General features: G+C 36.8%; 1 protein-coding gene across 2 annotated transcripts in view; it reads right to left on the bottom strand.

The window, feature by feature from the left end:
• Positions 1–21,134, bottom strand: part of csmd3b (CUB and Sushi multiple domains 3b) — a 715,228-nt gene that overhangs the window by 19,268 nt on the left and 674,826 nt on the right. For both annotated transcript variants that reach the window (XM_051664389.1, XM_051664390.1), the window contains 4 exons: positions 19,571–19,750; positions 15,580–15,753; positions 11,714–11,887; positions 1,657–1,730 (listed from right to left, as the gene is read on the bottom strand). In XM_051664389.1, coding sequence (XP_051520349.1) covers positions 1,657–1,730; positions 11,714–11,887; positions 15,580–15,753; positions 19,571–19,750 — 602 coding nt within the window. The remainder of the gene's footprint in view (positions 1–1,656; positions 1,731–11,713; positions 11,888–15,579; positions 15,754–19,570; positions 19,751–21,134) is intronic.

Raw genomic sequence — 21,134 nt, 5'->3', positions numbered from 1 at the left:
TCGAGGCCAGACAAATGATTTACGAATATGGAAAACCTGATATTTAGCTGTTCTATGATGCCTCTGCAGGACTTGACCTCTGATACTGTAATGACTTGAATTCTTAATGTCTCTGCACATCTTGGGGATAAATGCTCTTCCTCAGCACTCTCTCTCTCCTTTGCTCGCTGTGTATCTTTTTAACTCCCTGCATCTCTTATTTATATTTGATTGTTTTTCAGAAAGTGACATAAACTGAAATAGGCTATTGCGCTCTGTAACACAAGTCAAGCAAAACTAACAAACATAGACCATAAAAAAGCTATACAACTAAACAAAATTATTAAATTGTTACAATATTCACATGCATGTATGAATTAAATTATAAATACTCATACACATTCACTACACCTGCATCTACCTTTTTTCACCTCTCTGCCCCCTACCTTGACAAAAATATAATCATATTTATTTGCACTATTTAGAAGTTGATTATTTTCTTTCTGAGTGGTTCTGTCATGTTATTACATGCATATATTTCAAGCCTTCTTAAGCCCCGAATGTGTGGAGTGGCTCTACAGAAAAGTCTTGAGTGTGTTAAGAGCAATAATATTTTGTAGTGGATGTGAGGAAATGAAGAGCCTACACTGCATATTGTGTCTGGAGAGACCACTTCTGTGTATTTGACAAAAGCTATGAGTGATTCTTTGGAAATAATTTAAGATGAAGTGTGTTTATTTTCTGCGCCTCTAGCGACACCAAACGGAGCAGCTAAAATAATGACTATTTTCAAGCAGGTTTCCCAAACAATCCCCTCATCTACAACTGATCGAAAAAAATAAAAATAAATAGTCCTGCCCCAAACTGACCCCATTGGTTGAGCCAGTGTCGGGCTGGTCAGGATGTTCAAACAAATAGAGCAATGTTTTGATAGCACCACAGAGCCACAGTGTTTATACATTTTAGGAAAAACAACCTACCAATGGATTACTTATAGTTGTCTTATTGTACGCTTGGGTTTTATAAAGAATTCTAACATTGAAATTTTTTGAAACGTTTAAAGGTAAACTTTACCTTTATGACGGATTAAAAGAAGATATAAAATCTTATTTTCCCTCATTCAAATATAGATTCATTACTTTTTGCACCATTAAATTGAAACTTAAAAGCAATCTTGTTAATCAGGTGACTGTCTAATTATTTAAAATGTATTTTATCATGTTATGTATTTATTATGTTATTATATTTTCAGAATTTTTAACATCTGTGAGATACGTTTGCATTATGTTGATTTACCATAAATGAAAGTTTTGAGATTTGAATTAATTGCTAATAATAAAATTTTAATAGATGACAAGCTGTTTTCACACACTTAGAAAAACTATGTGGCCTCATAAAGGTTAAAATGCCCCTCAGAACCAATTTTGGGTGGTGAATATTGCCCCTTAATAAAAAAGTTAATTTTATTTCATACCATATCATACTAAGGATTATCTAAGGATTATCTATGCAAGAACTGTTAACAAATGAAACAGAAAACAAATCTCAGTTTGCATGGACCAGGACATGCTGTGATGTGTGATATTATTTCTCTCTAAATGTACACGTGTATATTCATACCTAGATAAATATGAAAATGCTGTTTTTACAGAAAGTGTATGTTGAGATCTATGGTACCTTAAAGCCAAAGGTCCTGTTCAAAGAGCCATAGCGGGGCGTCCCAGGGTTCTCACAGGTGTTGCGAGTTGGCTCTGTGAAAAAAGAGGGCAAGAGAAAAAGGAAGAGACAAAATGAACACCCAAACACATTTCTCTTCTAAAAATCTACTCATCTGGCACAACAGTGGCAGTAGCTTTTTCACTACCACAACAGCTCAACATAAAGGGAGAAAATAGCATTTCAGCACTCATAAATATGTGCCACATCAGCTTAGATTCATCTCTCAGAGCTGTGCTAATACCCAGCTTATAGTGATGGTTATGGTGCCTGAGTGTTTATGTAAGTGCTGCAGCAGTGTCGGAACAGTAATTTTTTTTATTTATTTATTTTTTTATAGCAGACTGATGGAGACCCAGTAGGGGGCAGTGTTGCTGCAGCAGTGCATCTGCTTTGGGACAGCAGTGCTGGTCTGTAATTGGGATGTGGAGCAAATTTTTGAGCTGATGCAGGGACCCTTGATTCAATGCAAGTGTGCAAATGACAGGACAACTGGCAGAGCTTACACAACCAGCCCCTTTTCCATGCCGTTTTCGAGTGAGGTGTTTTGAATACTGAGTCAGCATATGGACAATATATGTCTGCATCACCACGTTAAGAGTATAGTTGCAGGCTGTGCTGACGTTGCTTTAATTTTGAAGAGCATCGGCCATGAGTCCAGCTGAGATACTGGTACATGCACAGAGGCATCAGATTTAATTGTGAAAGTGCTTTCCAGTTTTGTGTCCAATATTTAAAAGACGGTCAGTGAACAGACTGTGGATAGTCCACAGATCTGAAGTCAGTCCAGCAAAACAGAATAAGTCAAACCAATAGGATTCTATTCTAGAACCATTCTGTTAGTATTTGTGTACATGACTGTGTAAGCACTGCATTTGTGTGTGTAAATAGCTGTATGTTTAAGAGGCATTTTAGGGGATGTAATTTCCACTCATAACACCCCACCCCCCATATTTCTGTCTCACAATTTATTTAAGGGTTTAATATGAGGCCATAATCATACTCCATTAAAATAGCTAAATGATTACACCTGCTTTGGGGCCATGGCTGACATCCTCTGTTGTCACAATACACAAAATTCTTAAAAATGGCAATCAGAGAATGAACTGAGCTCAACCAAATCTTCTGCTGGCTACTCATGGTTCCTCAATAATAGCCTCTCAGAGTTGGGACCAATTATTCAATTACTTGCTCAATTAAAAATAATTATCAATGTATTTATTGATGTTAGGAGAAGAGCTCCCTCATGGATATACAGTATCAACTGAGGGGTTTAATCAGATAAACACTGTACTTAAGGGGACAGCAAGAGGAGTCTTTGCTAATGAGACATGGAGAAATGGATGCAGCTATAAGAAATACAGCCACAGGCCAGTTTGTACAGAGGAAATAGGAAAAATGGAAAATAGAAAATAGTGGCCATAAGATATCAAAGAATCAAAAATATAGCTCTTTTTAGTTTAGCATGTAACATTGGACTATATATATGTATAGCTGCAAATAATTAGACTATTTACCATGTTCAGATGGAGATTACTATTGTTTCATTTCATCTACCCACTCTGGTGAGGCACTGTCAAAAAACGGTCATGCAGTCAATCAAAGGAGTCAAGCTTGTCAAATGTCTAGAGTCTGAGAAAGGCTAGTCAGTCCAGAGTCATTCCAAATATCATTTAAGGCATGCAGAAAAAAAAAAGACCTGCTGGTTCAGTTTGTCAGTGACACTTGCTTACCACTGTTTTACTGTACCATATGTGACATGAATTAGAATCAAGATGGCTGTCCTTTACCCTGAACTGCTGCTATAAAGCACGAGAGTGACCGGCAGCTTTTTCCAGCAGCCTTAGTTCTGGAAGTATTTCTCCCTTTCATTTTCTCCATAGGCACTCCAAAAAAGCTCTGAGATGAATCACAACATTACAAACTCTAATTTGAAGAAAAACAGTATTTGAATAAAAGACCCAAAATGTACAAGACTGTGTACTTAATCTATTAGTGAATGAGCTACACGTCCCATTAAGCATTGTGAATGGCGTGTGGATTCTACAGAACTACATACATCGTATAATATTTTATAACAAACTATGAGCTAATGGTAGGTCTGAAATGGGATATCTCAGCTCTGTAGATCCATACAATGCAAGTTAACAGGGTCCAAAAATTTGAAGCTCAAAAATCACATAAAGGCAGCATAAAATTTATCGATGACTAAATCCATTAAATCCATGTCTTCATAAGCAATAAGTGTGGGTGAGGAACACATTAATATTAAAGTCATTTTTTACTATAAATTTCCACTTTTGAACAGCCCTCCTAAGCACGCTTCTCTCCTAAGAGTTCTTCTTCTTTTGTTTTTGGCGATTCTCATTCTTTGTTCATATCGCCACCTGCTGGGCAGGAAGGAGAATTTACAGTAAAAAGGACTTATATATTCATCTGTTTCTCACCCACACCTATCATATCGCTTCTAAAGACATAGATTTAACCACTGGAGTTGTATGGATTAATTTTATGCTGCCTTTATGTGCTTTAAGAGCTTTAGAGTTTTAGACCCCATTAGTCTGGACATACAGAGCTGAAATATTATTTTAAAAATCTTTGTTTGTGTTCTGAAGAAGAAAGAAAGTCATACACATTTAAGGTAAACATGTCTCATTCCACCTGTGTTTGTGGAGTTCATGGGTGTTATCTGAGGACAAACTTTCTAAGAGGGTATCTGGCCACTGAGCTTAAATTCCAGGCTTTTAAAGGCTTTACTGAATTGAGCTGTGTGACTCAAGAGACACACAATGACAAAATGACTTAATTGACCCTGATTGCTTCAGTTATTGCTTGTATGCTTGCATATCTTTATAATGTTAAGAGTGCAGTAAAATTACACTTTGAAATATTACATAATTTTAAGTCTGAGGAAGAGCAGTATGCTCGAAATGTCACTACTTACCTTTTAAAAATCCTGTTTATTTTATGGATTTAATTCTGTACCCTTTTAGCTTTTGACTTGGATATGCATGCCTTTTTTGTATTTTTTGGCGTCATATATTACATCCATAACATTCATACTATGAACAATATGTTTACAGAATTTATTAATCTTAGCTGATGTTAATTTCAACATAATGCATACTAAGACGTTTTTAAAATCAAAAATTATATTAGTTAAAATTAGTTACTGCACTATGAACTAACATGAACTAACAATGAACAATTGTATTTTTATTGACTAACATTAACAAAGATTTATGGGTGCCTGGTTAGCTCAGTGGTAAAATACGTTGGCTACCACCCCTGGAGTTCGCTAGTTTGCTAGTTCGAATCCCAGGGCGTGCTGAGTGACTCCAGCCAGGTCTCCTAAGCAACCAAATTGGCCCGGTTGCTAGGGAGGGTAGAGTCACATGGGGTAACCTCCTCGTGGTCGCTATAATGTGGTTTGTTCTCGGTGGGGCGCATGGTGAATTGAGCGTGGTTGCTGCGGTGGATGGCGTGAAGCCTCCACACGCGCTATGTCTCCGTGGCAACGTGCTCAGCAAGCCACGTGATAAGATGCGCGGGTTGACTGTCTCAGACGTGGAGGCAACTGGGATTCGTCCTCTGCCACCCGGACTGAGGCGAATCACTATGCGACCACGAGGACTTACAGCGCATTGGGAATTGGGCATTCCAAATTGGGAGAAAAAGGGGAAAAATCCCCCCCCAAAAAACAAAAAAAACCCAAAGATTTATAAATGCTGTTAAAAATATATTGTTAGTTCATGATACCTAATGCATTAACTAATGCTAACAAATGGAACCTTGTTGTAAAGTGTTACCTATTCATTTGATATATTAGCAGTGATGACTTTTGCTTTTTTTATTTTGGTATCTGTAAGGTTGCTCCAAATAGCTGCTTCTCAAACTACATTTAAAAATAAAATTAATAAATATGATTGACCAAATGTATTTTTACAATATTTACAAATGGCAATAGGCACAATACAAGATTATGGACCCTAATCTTAAAGTGTTACAATAGACTAACTTACCTCTATATTCGAGTACACTGTGTATGCTGCGTTTTTTAATCTTAAATACTTTAAGTCATGTACATCACCATTTCAAGTATTGGCTGTTTGTTGCAAAGTCCCACCCATTTGAGGGCTTGTCCAATCATTATAAAAGCTGGGCTTCCAGGAGGGACAAAAATACATGATGAAAGCCTCACTATCCAATAAACAATCAGGTGATTTTACAAATGCAAATAGACTCTTATAGACTCCCAGTTGGATGATTATTAGGCATGTTTCAATATACTTCCATACTGAAAATGCTTATCAGGGTTCATACAGCATTTTAAGTGTGATTCCAAGCACTTTCAAGGTACCTAAATCATCTTTTTCAAGCACCTCGAATATTATCCAATTTTAAATGTCACTTGACAAAAATGCAATGATAAAAAAATCCTCTCTGTGATTTCAAACATTGCACAATCTATAAAAATGAAAGTTTCAAGAATTTCCTCTACACCCACAGCTAAGACTGGAAATCTTTAATATGATTACAACCAAAGTCTTGCATTAACACATAGATACAGTCTAAAATACCGGTTATCTATAGGGTGAGGATCTATAGATCCTGGTTACTGTAGTTCATTTTTATGTGGAAAATGAAAACAAATATCAAATAGATTTGGCAATTTTTTATAGAAACTGTGTGTGTGTGTTTTAACTTCAAATAAAAGCAAAAATTCTACAACTGATATTTTGTCACCAGCCATTTGAATAAAGGCTAAAAGAAGACTGCTTTGTAAAATACAAGCAATTCAGTGACAAGATATTAGATGCATGTGGAAACTCACCTCTAAACATGCAAATCTGCAGCAGAAATAAATTCAGTGTGATGGGATTGTTTCCCCCCACACCAGTATAAGATGTGACTGATTTGAAGAAATGATTGAATATTATGAATGATATCAGCTGTTCTAACAGCTAAAATATGTAGGGTATAAATGTATACAGCCCAGGTAGGGCACACATTCAACAAGGCCTTAGAACATATAACACTGCTTATCATAAAAAAGGGGGTTTCTGCAATTTTAAAATAATGAAGTTATGTTTTCCACTAAATGAGTTCATGGAAGAAAATTATCTGGTGCCGGCATGTCCTGCTGGATTTTTTCCTCATAACAGTGGAGACAACTTAAAATACTCCGTCATTTTTGGGCATACAGATAAGTGTAAGACTATAAAGGGTCTTGTTTTATTTGTGTACACTCACAATAACAACAAAACGTTGTGCTTTTGTAAAATAAAGAAAATAAACAGGGTGCGCTTTCAGCCATCTCTGTCTCCGTGAGCATCTTTCTAAAACACGTCACAAAAATGAACTGAAACTCCGCGAATACTTATCAGACAAACATGAAACATATGTCTAAAGAAAGCTTAAAATGTCTACTTTTAAATAAAACAATTCAAATTTAAAACAAATATTCTCCTGCAATGTAATCTGTATGAAACAAAGCGATGTACAGTTTCTCCTGACTCAGCTAATTATCGCTAATGTGATCACACCCACCAGCAGAGCGCGCTATTCATACGATAATGTGCTGAGGTGATCAATGCAAATGGTAAACACCAACAACAGTGCCTTAAAAAGCATCAAGTTCATTCACTTTTCTGCGCGTTTGGAAGATGGCACGCTTCACAGGTGAGGAAGCTCCTGGAGAGTGACGAAGAGTTCACATTTTCCTCATAAGAAGAGCGGGAATCCGACGATGAACGTTTGCATTTTGAAGAGGGACTTGATCCAGCCGAGGATACAATTTCGGATGAGTAAGTCTTTTAGTTTTACGTACATTAGTTGACATGCTATTTTATATAAACATGTACATATTTTACTAGTTGGACTATTTCCGGACTTGCCAGCCAGGATTCAGAGTACTGAAATTTGAAATATGTCCTAATAGGCAAGTTTTAGTTACATTTAAATGTTGTTTTGGCTAAAGCAGGTATTTAAATTGTATGCTGTATGATATAAATATGATATGAAATATGATATAAAAATAATATGAATGTTTAGATTATATTTTAACTAGTGTTTATGCTGCCTCATTATCATCAACGAAGCTTGTGCTTGCAAATATCTGTTCGGGTGTAAATGGGTAAAATGTTCTGTAAATATGCCCATATTAGAAAATCAGCATATCAGAATGATTTCTGAAGGATCATGTGACACTGAAGACTGCAGTAATGATGCTGAAAATTCAGCTTTGATCACAGGAATAAATTGTACTTTACAATATATTCAAAGAGAAAACAGTTATTTTAAATTGTAAAAATATTTCACAATGTCACTGTTTTTGCTGTATTTTGGGTCAAATAAATGCAGCCTTGATGAGCAGAAGAGACTTCTTTTAAAAGCATTACAAAATCTTACAGATCTAAAACTTTTAGATGGTAGTGTAGGTCTAAAGTTTTTAAGTAAAGTCTTTATGTAAAGAAAATGTTTATTCAGATTACTTCTTTTAACTTAAACTTGATTTTGTGAATAAGCTACAAACAATACATTCAATCATTAAGTCTCCTCACATTCATTCTCTCTCAGGGGAGGGGTCCTCTGGTGTGAATCACATCAATATTCATGATCATCCACGCCTCCTTGCATATGGCCTTTCTAACACTAAAAGTGTCTTACAAAAGTTAAATGACTATATTGTTTTGTATGAATAAGTGATCAGGATGGTTTTCACATCATTTTGTAGCAAAAACTCTAGGCTATGTAGGGCTTTACCGGTTGTTTAGATCAGTGTTACTATCAGAAATAATTAATAATTATTTCTGTAGTTATTAATTAATATTTAAATTAATTAATTGGATCTAACTCATTAAAACCTCATATGGGACTCCAGTAAATGTAGTGTGCTACGTTTAGGAGCAAGTTTGGTTATTAGCAATAATTAATAATTATCAAAGATAATTATGAATTATTAAAATCAATAGAACATTGATGAGAATCAATGTTAGCTTTTTAAAATCCTTTAAATCAACAATTATCAAAGATAATCGTTAATTGTCAACATCGATGAAACATTAATTAAAATTAATACTAGCTTATTGATCATTCAAATTCAATCATCAAAGATAATTATCAATTATCAAAAATCAATAGAATATTAATAAGGATTAACATTGACGGGGCACCACCCTGGAATCAGGGACTAATAACCAAATAGTAAAAAAGTCTCAATATTAGATTGTTTTCTTAGGAAATCGACATCCGAAGAATATCGATTTTCGGGAAAAAAACAATGAATGAAGGTTTGAAACCGAGCACTGACATCCCGTCAGCATGACACAGGTGTATGCAAAACAAACCAAAACACTTCTCTTTGTAATATAAACAAAGTTTATTTATGCAGTAATATCAATTAATAATTAATACAATGCAGTCAATAAACTTCCGACTTACAACTACAAACTAAACAGTGATATGATTAGATATGGAAATCAAAATAATCCTATAACACATAAGGTGTGTGTGTGTGTGTGTGTGTGTGTGATTAGTAAGAGAGAGAGAGAGATGATTAAGTGACAGCCCTAAAGCCGATTTCGCGATCGTTGGAGAGAAAACAGCTGTGTTCATCACTCAGAAACGCGGTGGATGGCTCGTAAAAGTCCCGCGTTATTTGACTCTTTAATGGATGAACTCAGTTGCTGTCTCACCCGCGATAGCGAAATTGCACAAAAGTCCAATTTGGTTGGACCACAATACAGCAAAACAAATTTGTGATAATTAATACCCTGAGTATTAATAATGAGCGGACATGGCGGTCCGTAAACTGTACAAGCAAAAACCTTGAAACACAAGAATAACACACTATAATATTCTATCTCTGCCCAGACATAACCTCTTACTTGAATTGCATGAGGACACAGGTAGAATGTGTTTTCCTCCGTCCTTTAACTCTGACCCAGTTCCTTGAGGCTCGGGTGATGACGGGAGGCCGTTTCCTCGCTCTGTCGGCGGGCGGCACGGCTGTTGATTCTCAGCGGGCTGGCGGAGAACTCAGAAATGTCGACTTGATTGAAGATGGAAGAGAAATCTTTAATCTCTTCACTTCTGTAGGCAAACGGATGAAGATGCGAATTGCTCGGCGGTCTCCTTCAGATCCGGTAGAGTGTTCGGTTGAACACAGAGTAATCTCAACTCGTCCAGCGAGATGGAGATTGTATGGCTACAGTTTCAAGTCGGACATTACTTCCTTGTGCCACGAGGTTGCACCTGAGAGCAGCAAAAAGAGCTACGTCTATATTTGGTGAACAAAGTCGCTGGAAGTGAATTCTGGAAGCATTTCAGAGGTATTTCAACTCCTGATGATGTCATGTTTGAGGGACGTTCTGTTGTGTGCCTCATCCAATAGGAGTTGAGAGTTCGATCCTTTAGTGAGCAAGGCCTCATGGATGTGTAGTCTGTTTTGGACTCCCTTTGTTTGATTTTGGCGCGATTTTTATCAGTAAGATTTACGACTTAGAAGGTGGGGCTTGAGTTAAGTTTTTCGACTGTATTAGGCCTGCCTTTGTCTTCTATCTGAATACATGAGGCCCAACAGCTACAAGATCCAGTTCTCAAAAGTCTTGTGAACAAATGTTTAGTATGTGTTATATGGCCTTATTTCAGTGACTTAAAATTCGTGTTTTTTCAAAAACCACGCATAAACGTTATTTTCTCAAAAATACAAACATGTACATACATGTTGTTCACATATTATTGTAGCCCAGTTTGTGCTGAATACAGTGTTATTAGACTTTAGCCATTAATATGTTTTTAAGCAACTGAAAAAAGCACAAATGCCAAGGCATGTCTAAACTTCTCCAGGGCCCAAAACACCCTCAGACCCCAGAGGGTTGATAAATTGCACTGGGCCATATCACAATTTCGATTTGATTTTGTTTAACTGTACAGCCCTAAATGCATTTATTTCATGCGTTAACTTACTGCCCTACTTTTAAGTATCCATGTGATACTACATATTAATTGCAAATTATTCCAAAGTAAATTCAAGTTTTAACAAAATCTTTGTCTCAGTTTATACCTTCAGAATGGCCGATGAGGGCTGATAAGTGCAAATATTCATTAATGTATTTTTTTGCATACTTAGACATTTGAATTCCTTGTTGTTGATCTCTCCTCATCATAGCAGTATTTTATGTCTCACCATTCATACTCAAGTTGTAATTATGGGAAACTCTGAGATAGTTTTGGTACCCGAGTTTCCGAGATGGGTGGAGGCATAAACTTTCAATATGGCAGAGGAGATTACGGTTTCTGTTGCGAATGACAGATTTGATTAATTTTTCTAATTACAGCTAATTGTGAGCACTTGCCGTTCGGTCATATTCATTTATATATATATCAGCAACCACTTGATCCATGTTGTACATTTTTACACTGTGAAAATACCTTGTATTTGATCAAAATTCCATTATCGTCAGCAAGCTAAATGAGTAATATGTATCATGGTGTCAAAATAAAAGTTCCTCAAGAAACATGTCTGAATAAGCCTGGCGTCATCCATGTATCCTGTTCTTTCTGACAACAAAGCACGTGAATGCAACATACTCATAATTACCACTTCATAAGTGGGAAGTAGGAGAATTCTGATAGCATATGAAGGCAGCATGATTTCTTGGGCAGTAATCTACAGAAACATGCGCGTGACATCAAAGCAAGATGCAGAGCAATACACGTGCACTGACGAGACACCACAAACATAATGACTGTATAATATCAATTAAAAATAATTTTGGATCTTTTGTAACAGTCAACCTACGGGAAAATGAAGCATTTTCAAGGAACATATTCAAAATTCAACATATTTCAAACCTTGAAAACCTAACTGTGAAAATCAAGCATTTTCCAAACTTTCAAGTCTGTTTACGAACCCTGGCTTATTGTAGCAACCAGTTTCAGTGGGAATGCAACACATGGTGAAAACAGGGGAAACATAAACTGTGACACTTAAAAGTCAGTATAATTCATTTACCTATACAGCGAGGCTGGGATCCACTCCAGGTGCCATCAGTCTGGCAAATGCGTGTAGTACTACCCACTGGGATATTGGGGGCCATGCAGCTAAATGACACCTCTGACTGGTAGATGAAGCTGCGGCCTTCCCTGAAACCAAAAGCAGGGATTCCAGGATCCCCACAGAACTTAGCTGTATTCATAGAGAAAAGAAAGAACAAATTACAAGATGTTACCCTAAATCATCATAAAAAGGAGTGGTAGTGCTAGATCCTGCTGTACAGTTTCTACAGCTGTAAATCTGCTGCAGAAAACAATAGCCTACTTTGCAAACTGTCGCAGATGGAAGCTTCCAGTATAGACAGATTTGTTGATTATCGTGGGAGCGATTTAGTTGTGACATATTGTGATGTCCCAGTGCAAACACAGTGACCCCATTTACACCTGGTATTAAGATGCATCTCTGGTGATCCGATCACATGTGGTCAGGCGAGACAAATCGCTGTTTACACCTGGCTGTTTAAATGCATCTCCAGTGACCATTTGTGTTTGGATTTCAAGGGAAGTGTCTCTATTTCATGACGACATGCTGTACATTAATCACTATGTCAGTGTGTTGCTGCATGACTTTAAAGCACAACAAAGTCAGAAAAGACAAAGAAGGCATGAATAAAACTGTGCACTGTTTCTCCCAGATGTAGCTGAAATTTAATCTAAGCACAAATTTAAACATGTCATGCAGAATTATCCATTATTTTAGTGGATTACCTGTATTAAAAGAGCTTTAGATGTTGGAGCTTCTTATCTGTGTTCCTGCATGCTGATGAAGTTCCATGAAGTTCTCATGCTTATGTATGTATCTGCTTTTTCAAATTTCCAATCGTACAGTTATTTCCTTTTAATGCCACTCGTAACTGGCAAAGTTTATGCTAGATTGACAGGTGAGGGGTGCCACTTCACTGCTGTCTAAGACGTATTCTGGACGGATTAGCATTTACACCTCATATGTGATGTGGTCACATGCGTTTAATACCAGATTTGTATGTGGTTTTTGTGATCTGATCACAAAACCTTTTAGACCCAGTTTAGACCTGTATTTAGCATATGTGATCAGATCACTTGAAACGCATCTTAATACCAGGAGTAACGGGGTCAGTGTAATAGTAGGTAGTTCCCAGTTTCCGTGCAACTTGAACTGCTTAAATATAGAACATATTAATACTTAACAAAGAATTTAACTAATGCATGGTCACATGCGTGTGTATATGATAACTTCAATTGCAGCACATCCAATCATATTTATAATGAATTACTGTTTTAAGTTTTACATAATGTGAAGCTGTGTTTGCTTATCATTCATTTGTTATGACAAATCTTATCTTTAGGTTTGCATCCATCAAGTTCCAATAAAAAAAAGAAAATATTTAAAAGAGATAAAGTACATTTCATTTGTAAAGTATTTAATACACTGGAATATATATATATATATATATATATATATATATATATATATATATATATATATATATATATACACACACACCGATCAGCCACAACATTAAAACCACCTGCCTAATATTGTGTAGGTCCCTCTCATGCCATCAAAACAGCGCCAACCCGCATCTCAGAACAGCATTCTGAGATGCTATTCTTCACACCACGATTGTACAGAGGGGTTATCTGAGTTACCATAGACTTTGTCTATTCTCCGTTGACCTCTCTCATCAACAAGGCATTTCTGTCCACAGAACTGCCACTCACTGGATGATTTTTGTTTTTGGCACCATTCGGAAGAAAATTCTAGAGACTGTTGTGCATGAAAATCCCAGGAGATCAACATGAGATTACAGAAATATTCAAACCAGCCCATCTGGCACCAACAATCATGCCACGGTCCAAATCACTGAGATCAAATTTTTTCCCCATTCTGATGGTTGATGTGAACATTAACTGAAGCTCCTGACCCGTATCTGCATGATTTTATGCACTGCAGCCACACGATTGGCTGATTAGATAATCGCATGGATGATTGTTAGTGCCAGACGGGCTGGTTTGAGTATTTCTGTAACTGCTGATTTCCTGGGATTTTCACACACAACAGTCTCTAGAATTTACTCAGAATGGTGCCAAAAACAAAAGCTGATCGGTGTGTGTATATATATATACATATATATATGTATATATATATATATATATACACACACACACACACACACACACACACACACTATATATATATAATGCATTACTATGTGGTTATGTAATAGTAATATAAATCATTTTTGGTTTAATTTCTGCCAAATATATATCTACATTGTGACATATACCATCGACATGACACAATGAGTCACACCATGATATAAGATTTTAATCATACCGCCCACCCCTAAGGGAGAGAGTCACTTTATCCTTAATATCTACCAATTTAAGGTCCAGAAAGAGAGAAAAAGAAATATAATTTTGAAAAATAGTCAAAGAATATTGGGGGAAGAGCCAAGCCTCAAAGGCCAATGTGTGAACATTAGACATGACCCTGCCACTGACAGGCAAACAACTGGTCTCTGGAGGAAAAATCAGTCACTAGGTTGACGTCACCAGCAGGCTAATCCATCATAAATATGCTGGTCAAACTACTGTGCCTGAGATCTAGCACTACAAAAACTTGAATGTTCTTAGTGAGTTATAGATATGCTGTCAAGACATAAAATAAGTGTGGAAAAGAAAGAGATGGAAAAAGAAATCAGTACACTGACAAAGTCAGAGATACACTCATTCTTGAACAAAGTTATTTATTTATTTATTTTTTACATGAGATGCTGTTGTTTCATGTGAGAGCTAAAACAAGGGTACCTTTTGGATAACAAGGCTTTTAAACTTTAAATTATCATGCAGTCTCTGTAAGATTTCCAAATCTATATTCATAACATCATAGATGGCTGGTTGTGTTGAAGTTGACTGAAACTGTCATAGGACATAAACACTCAGGTTTGTTCTGCCTTCTTTTTAAGAGACACCCCATCCAGGAACAAGCCGTTCTATAATTCAGTCATGACACCTCTTGGAATGTTTTTATTTTATTAATATTATAGCATTCAAGAATTGTATTATAACATTCAACAATATTATAGCAATCAACTTATTATGTAAACAAGCTGATTGGCTAAAGAGATTGCACAGGGAGGACCTACAGTACCAGCTTGCGCATGTTGAATATGTAAAGTTTCCTGACTGAACTTAATGGACATTTTTCTTTTTAACTGAAACTATCAATTTGGGTATGATATGCAAAAGGTCACAAATACCATGCTTAGCCCACCTTATCTAGTGTCCTAAACAAATATTAGAATCTAATTCAACAGAACCAGCAGCAATCATGAAGCTGTTTACCTACAGTGATCAATACAAGGTTCCCACACTTTTTGACCCATGAATCCCATGACTTTCCATGACCTTTCCAGTCATTTGATTACTGAATAAGGCTTTTTAACAAAGCACAATGTGTAGCTGATAAAATATGTGAGAGATGAGCATAACTAGAAATAGTTACCTTCACTACAGAAATGCCCATGTTTTCCTCGAGTCTTTAAGATTTGACTAACTTCCATGACTTTTAGAGGCCTAGAAATCTCAATTTTAAAATACACTGATATTTCCAGGTTTTCCATGACCATGGGAAACCTGCTAATAAAGATTATTTCAATCAATGTCTGATCATCACATCCTTGGCAAGTGCAAGTACTATAGATAAGATGTAGATAAGAAGTGGGTTAGAAATTTCTGCTTTTGGGAAAGTTGCTTTTTTTGGGCAAATGTTGGCATGCATGGAGTTGCAAGCGATGAACCAGACACTTTGATTAATATTAACAGAGCAATACAAGTACTCACGCAGGCACTGGGGCACTTCACCACTCCATGTGCCATTGCCCACGCAGGTGAGGATGGCAGGGAAAGAGAGCTCATAGCCTGGAGAGCAGCTGTAACTCACGCTGGTGCCCCATTCAAAGTCACGGCCCTCCAAGAGGCCGTTGGAGATAGGCGGAGGAGCTGCACAGGTGACGGCTGAAGGAAAACATTAAACAGAGAAGAATTGAGCTCATGCTGATGAATAACATTACTTTACAGTGCACAGAGTCCTATTCTAAATCAGCACAGTATCTTTGTATTGTTTTCCAGTAAAGATAGCTAAATATCTTTAAAACAAAATACATTTACGCATAGGCATAGGCTCAAGCACCCCCTGCAACCCTACATAGTATAAGCGGTATAGAAAATTGATAGATGGATATCAAAGGGTTTGTTCTTTTGATTTACAACATGTTAGTCAGTTGCAAGTGTTATTAAGGGGAAGACATTGTTATTCCAGAGACTGGACAAAATTCTCTGCAGTGCAAGATAACTACAAATTTTAAATGTGTTTTAATGCTAAAAGTTAATATTGTCATCTTTTAGGAGTACATTAGCACAGGGGTAGCTCTAGGATCAGTGGATATTTGAGGCTTAGCCCAGACCTTTGGATAGGCATGGGGCTATCCTTTGATGAAATATTGGAAAATAATAACAGTTTAAATCTGTGATGTGGCATTTATATAAAAGTAAATCTTTAAATAGTTCTGGAACTAAAACTAAAAGGTCCCACTAACTTTTGTCTCAGCTTTAGATATGATCAAAAATCAAAATTTGCATGCTTTAAACAGTATGCACTTTAAAACATGAAAAAAAAGAAAAAAAAGAAAAGAAAAAAAGAAAATACATTCTTATCCATTTCAGCTTTCTGTATGTTCAGCACATATTATGTACAATTGACAGATTTATATAATTGATTCGTCTGGTGTTTCAAGTTAGTTTAGAAGTTACCAGGCAAAAAATAGGCTAAAATAGGTGCTTTGCCAGAGTTTGCAAAGTGTATGGTATCGTGTCTAAATAAGACAGTTTTGCAAAAAACTAAAATGTCCTGGCTATTTTGCAAATTTCTTGAACACATCTGTGTATCACTCTTTGTTTTCAGGGTTATGCATCTAAATATTTGGCACTTATTGCATCTGGATGGACCAAGTCATCAAGTCTCTCAACAAGGCATTTTGACTGTTCACACACATTTGCAATCATGAGTCACGAGCCACCAGCGCTCTTCTTGCATGCGAATATAAGTGCTGGAAAGCTGCACCCAGACAGCTGGGTACCGAACTGAGTCGATATTTATATAATGTACCTATACTGCAGAAAAAAGATGCCATTATGTTTACTTGAAATATATTTATATTTTAGTATAGACTTGATAACAAATTACTGGTACTTTTGACATCTCTAAAAGATGATAAAAACATTCGGGGCTTAAGTCCCAGTAGCCCACCCATGTCACCTAGCATATATATGCCGTTAAATGTAATAAACATGGAATAAAAGCCACAAAACTAAAATTGGTCTTTAAAACAAGTGAAAAACTCTGCCAATTAAACTAAAACATTATTTAAATGAAATATTGTTTAAAAATAACTTATAAATAAGATATTTTTGCCGAAAAACAAGACAAAGAGACTGATTAAAAATAGGATATTATGTAGTGTACATTAAAAAGATACTCATCAAACCTACCACAAACTTTCTGTATAATAAGATTTATTTAGTGCAGAATAGAAAAATTACAGTATGTGTGAAGATAAAAAGAGTATTAGCTATTGTGTTGGTCTCTGTTTGTGCCTGAATATTTTTTTTTCCCAATGTCTGGCTACACTGCCTTTGTACAGTTATCCTTCTGGATATGAGTCCACAAATGAGGCCTAAACATCACTCACACTCTACCAGACAGGAGGCCAATGAACTGCTCAAATGTGCGTTCATCATGACTCATGCCCCCAACACCCCAATATTACACTCACGTACAATCCCACTCTTTATACCATGGTAAAAAACGGCCCAGCAATGCTCTAGCATCCTCTCTGAACACCTTAGCAACTGCCTAGCAATGCCATAGAAAGCACTCACAGTTTCTTTAGAATATGTACAATCTAGTTAATACTGTTCCACAACTGAAGATAGGAGAAAGAAAAGTCTTGATCCTAGATGTCTAAATCCTCCCTACACACAAAGCATTTGACAGAGATAGAAGTTGTTCTTTCTGACTGAACTCACTTTAGCATGCATATTAATAGCTCTGTAAGGTGGAGTTCAGACTGGGGATATGAAGTTCAAACCTCTTCAGATATGTATGCACAACATGTCCTTTAAGAGACAGGAGGAGTCCGCTGCCTTCAGGAATAAAGGAGACATCTGTGTCTATCTAAATGAGCTTAGTGAAATGGCATTTGAGGCCAGGGCATTGGCGGGTATCAGAAAAGCTATGCCCATATCTGGGAAAATTTCATTTCGTTTGATATATTCAATAGCATTTCATCTCCTGGCAGTAGGAAGATGACAGTAGTCATTTGCGCTGTTGTGAAATTAATTACAAGAACTGCAAGGGCTCATAGGTCAAAGCTGATTATAATAATGGGGACAGCACAGCCCTTAAGGGGTGAGCTCTAAGTCTCCAAATGTGTTTGTGTTACTGTTGTATGACTGTCATTTGTCAAGCAGCAGATTGGTTGATAAAAGCACAATGTTTACCATTTGTTCTAGCAAAATCACACAATGAAAGATGACTTACAAGGGTGGCTAAACATTCCTCCCCTTTTTAGCTCTACATTTCAAACAAGACATCCATCAAAACAGGGCAGACAGAAAGCTGGAAGACCTCAGCTTACTCTGGGAGAAGCATCTGTGCATGAAACACTTGGGGCGGTAGGGACCAGATGTGCTGATATATCAGTGAGCGAGTTACAAGCAAGCTTTCTGAACAATAAAGCTATTTGGCTTTACTTGCATGAGAAAATGCAGGAGTAACTACAATGGGGTCCAAAAGTCCTAGACCACACTGATCCGGGATCCAAAATCTAATTTAAACCTGGAAATAAACAAAGCTAAGGATTTTGAAACACCAAAAACAAAGAAACGGTTGAATGCAAAATGAAAAATAAATATTTAAAGGTGGACTCAGTATTTTTTTGTTTATGTCATCTTGTACTTACAGTCCACACCTAGTGGCATGGATGCAGCATCAATCAACCACAATAGTTTTCAGTCACCGATGCCCTTGTAAAAATGTACTATTCACAGTCAGCCATTATTCATTTACTCCATGAGAAAAGGTGTCCAATAACAGGGCGGTTACTGAGATTAAGAGAGTAGTATACAGCTGGTCATGTGATCGTAACATGGCAGCCCCCATGAGAAGACAGCTTTTATAAGGTTACTGATATGACTGGAGTCTCATCTCATGTGAGTGGTCATGATTTTATACATATGTTTCAAAATTACTAACACACCTTTAAGATTCTGCACTATGGATACTCTTTTCTAATTTTAAGGACACATCAAATAAGCAAATGTGTAACACTGACTATGTTAACTCCTTTGCAAAAAAGGTAAAATTTCTTTGCTTTCACAGAAGCACACAAGATGCTTCTTTAAAAACGTTCTCAATCATGCTGGGATAACATGGATCCTCAGGTTTTGCACAATCTTGTGGCATCCATGCCAGCTCGAGTGCATGCTATTATTAAAGGAAAAAAGGGACTTTCCATATTCTAATAAACTGTGAAATTCAATTAAATTCTTTTCCAATTTGTTATAAAAAAACAAGTGTATTAAATTAGAAATATGCAACAGAAACATTTTCACTAGTTGTTTCAGACTTTGGATTCCTACTATATGTGTTAATCTCTAAATGGTGGAGACCTATCTGAACATGCATGATTTTAAGTGTTCATTTTCATGTTTAGTGATTCATTGATTCAGCCATTCAGTGGTTTCACTATTACAATCTTAAATAAATTCTTACCTTTACAAAAAGGCACAGGGGCATTCCAGGTACCGTTACCGGTACAAGTGATGGTGGAGAAACTCTCAGTTTCCATTGTGTAGCCTGGCTGGCACACAAACGTGATGTTTTGTCCAATAGTAAAGTCCTCACCATATCTCAGCCCATTGGCTGGCACTCCGGGGTCTCCACAGTTGATCACTCCAAAAGAAAAGGTCACAATTACATGTTTAAAGACTCCAAGTTAATACAGCGAAGACAGTTCTTAATGCTGTATCATTCAAAGACATTTAGAGAACTGAGTGCCTCCAACTTTGTGGCAGTTTGAGGAGGGCCCTTTTCACAAAGCGAAGTCTGTAAAGATGTCCATGATTTACTGAGTTTGGTTTGGAAGAACTTAACTGGACTGCACAAATCCCAGATATATGAACACTTTTATGATGAATTGGAATGTGGAATATCAACTGCAAGCCAAGACCCATTGTCCAACAACAGCACCTTACTGATGTTCTTGTATCTGAATGGGAGCAAATCTCCATTTTTCAACATCTACTTGAAAGCCTTCCCAGAAGAGTGGAAGCTGTTATAGCAGCAAAGGGAGATTTGATGCTTGGTTTTAAACTTAAGTGTTCAACAAGTACATACAGTAGTATGGGTGCATTTTTTGGGTGTCTACATACTTTTGGCCGATTATACAGGCACATCACGAGCCTGTCTTTGCTACCCATTGAATTTGCTAACACTGAGTAAAATGTGTGGAATAGAGTAGACTGTGATATCACATTCTCTAATTAAGCTAAAATTATGAGCAAGTTACAATGTGCCCAATGACAGGAGTGTAGATACTGTTTTGTGGCAATATGATTGAAGCTATCAAAACAAACCTTGGGGAGCCACATTCACAAATTATATTTACCAACTAATTTACACTGCAACAATATTTTGGACCTCTGGCTTTTTATTTGAAATGATATATCTTGCTATTATGTAAAGAAATCAATAGCAGCAAGCAAGCACAGCTCCCTTCCCATTGGTGTCCCCTGAGGTACAGCTTCGAATCAATTCTGCAGATCTTTTACAATTATCATTCCTTCCAATGGATAAATAAGAGGAGATAGGGTTGGAATGATGTGAGAAAGAATGTGGCACCACTGGAGGGCCTGTGGAATTCAGATGAAACTTTGCAAAACAAATCTGCAGTTACGCACTTTGTTGTGGCTGACAAAACTTCATTCAATCAGTGCATTTATTTCATTATTTCCTCAATGCAACATCTTAATTTCCTCTATTGATTTATGGTGGACCATAACTGATTTGTCACCCTTGAGTTCTCATGCATTTTGTGTCTTTTGGACAACTACAGAAAATAATGTTTTGTAAAATCCATCAGCGGTCTTACGCATAAACATGTCAGCTGATGGTGAGAAATGGCTAACGCTAAATGCTAATGTGACTCCTCCTTGGGACACAGTCATGTATCACTGCTTTTTGCCCACTCAATAAACATGTGTAGAGCCGCATCAATCAGAGCGCGTTTGGGGCGCCGCCCATATCATTAAACAGTATGCAGGGTTATGGCGCCCAC

This window comes from Myxocyprinus asiaticus, chromosome 30 (assembly GCF_019703515.2).
Source record: "Myxocyprinus asiaticus isolate MX2 ecotype Aquarium Trade chromosome 30, UBuf_Myxa_2, whole genome shotgun sequence".
Taxonomy (NCBI): Eukaryota; Metazoa; Chordata; class Actinopteri; order Cypriniformes; family Catostomidae; genus Myxocyprinus; species Myxocyprinus asiaticus.
The sequence above is the reverse complement of the archived record's forward strand: the minus strand, read 5'-3'. Positions and strand labels throughout refer to the sequence as shown.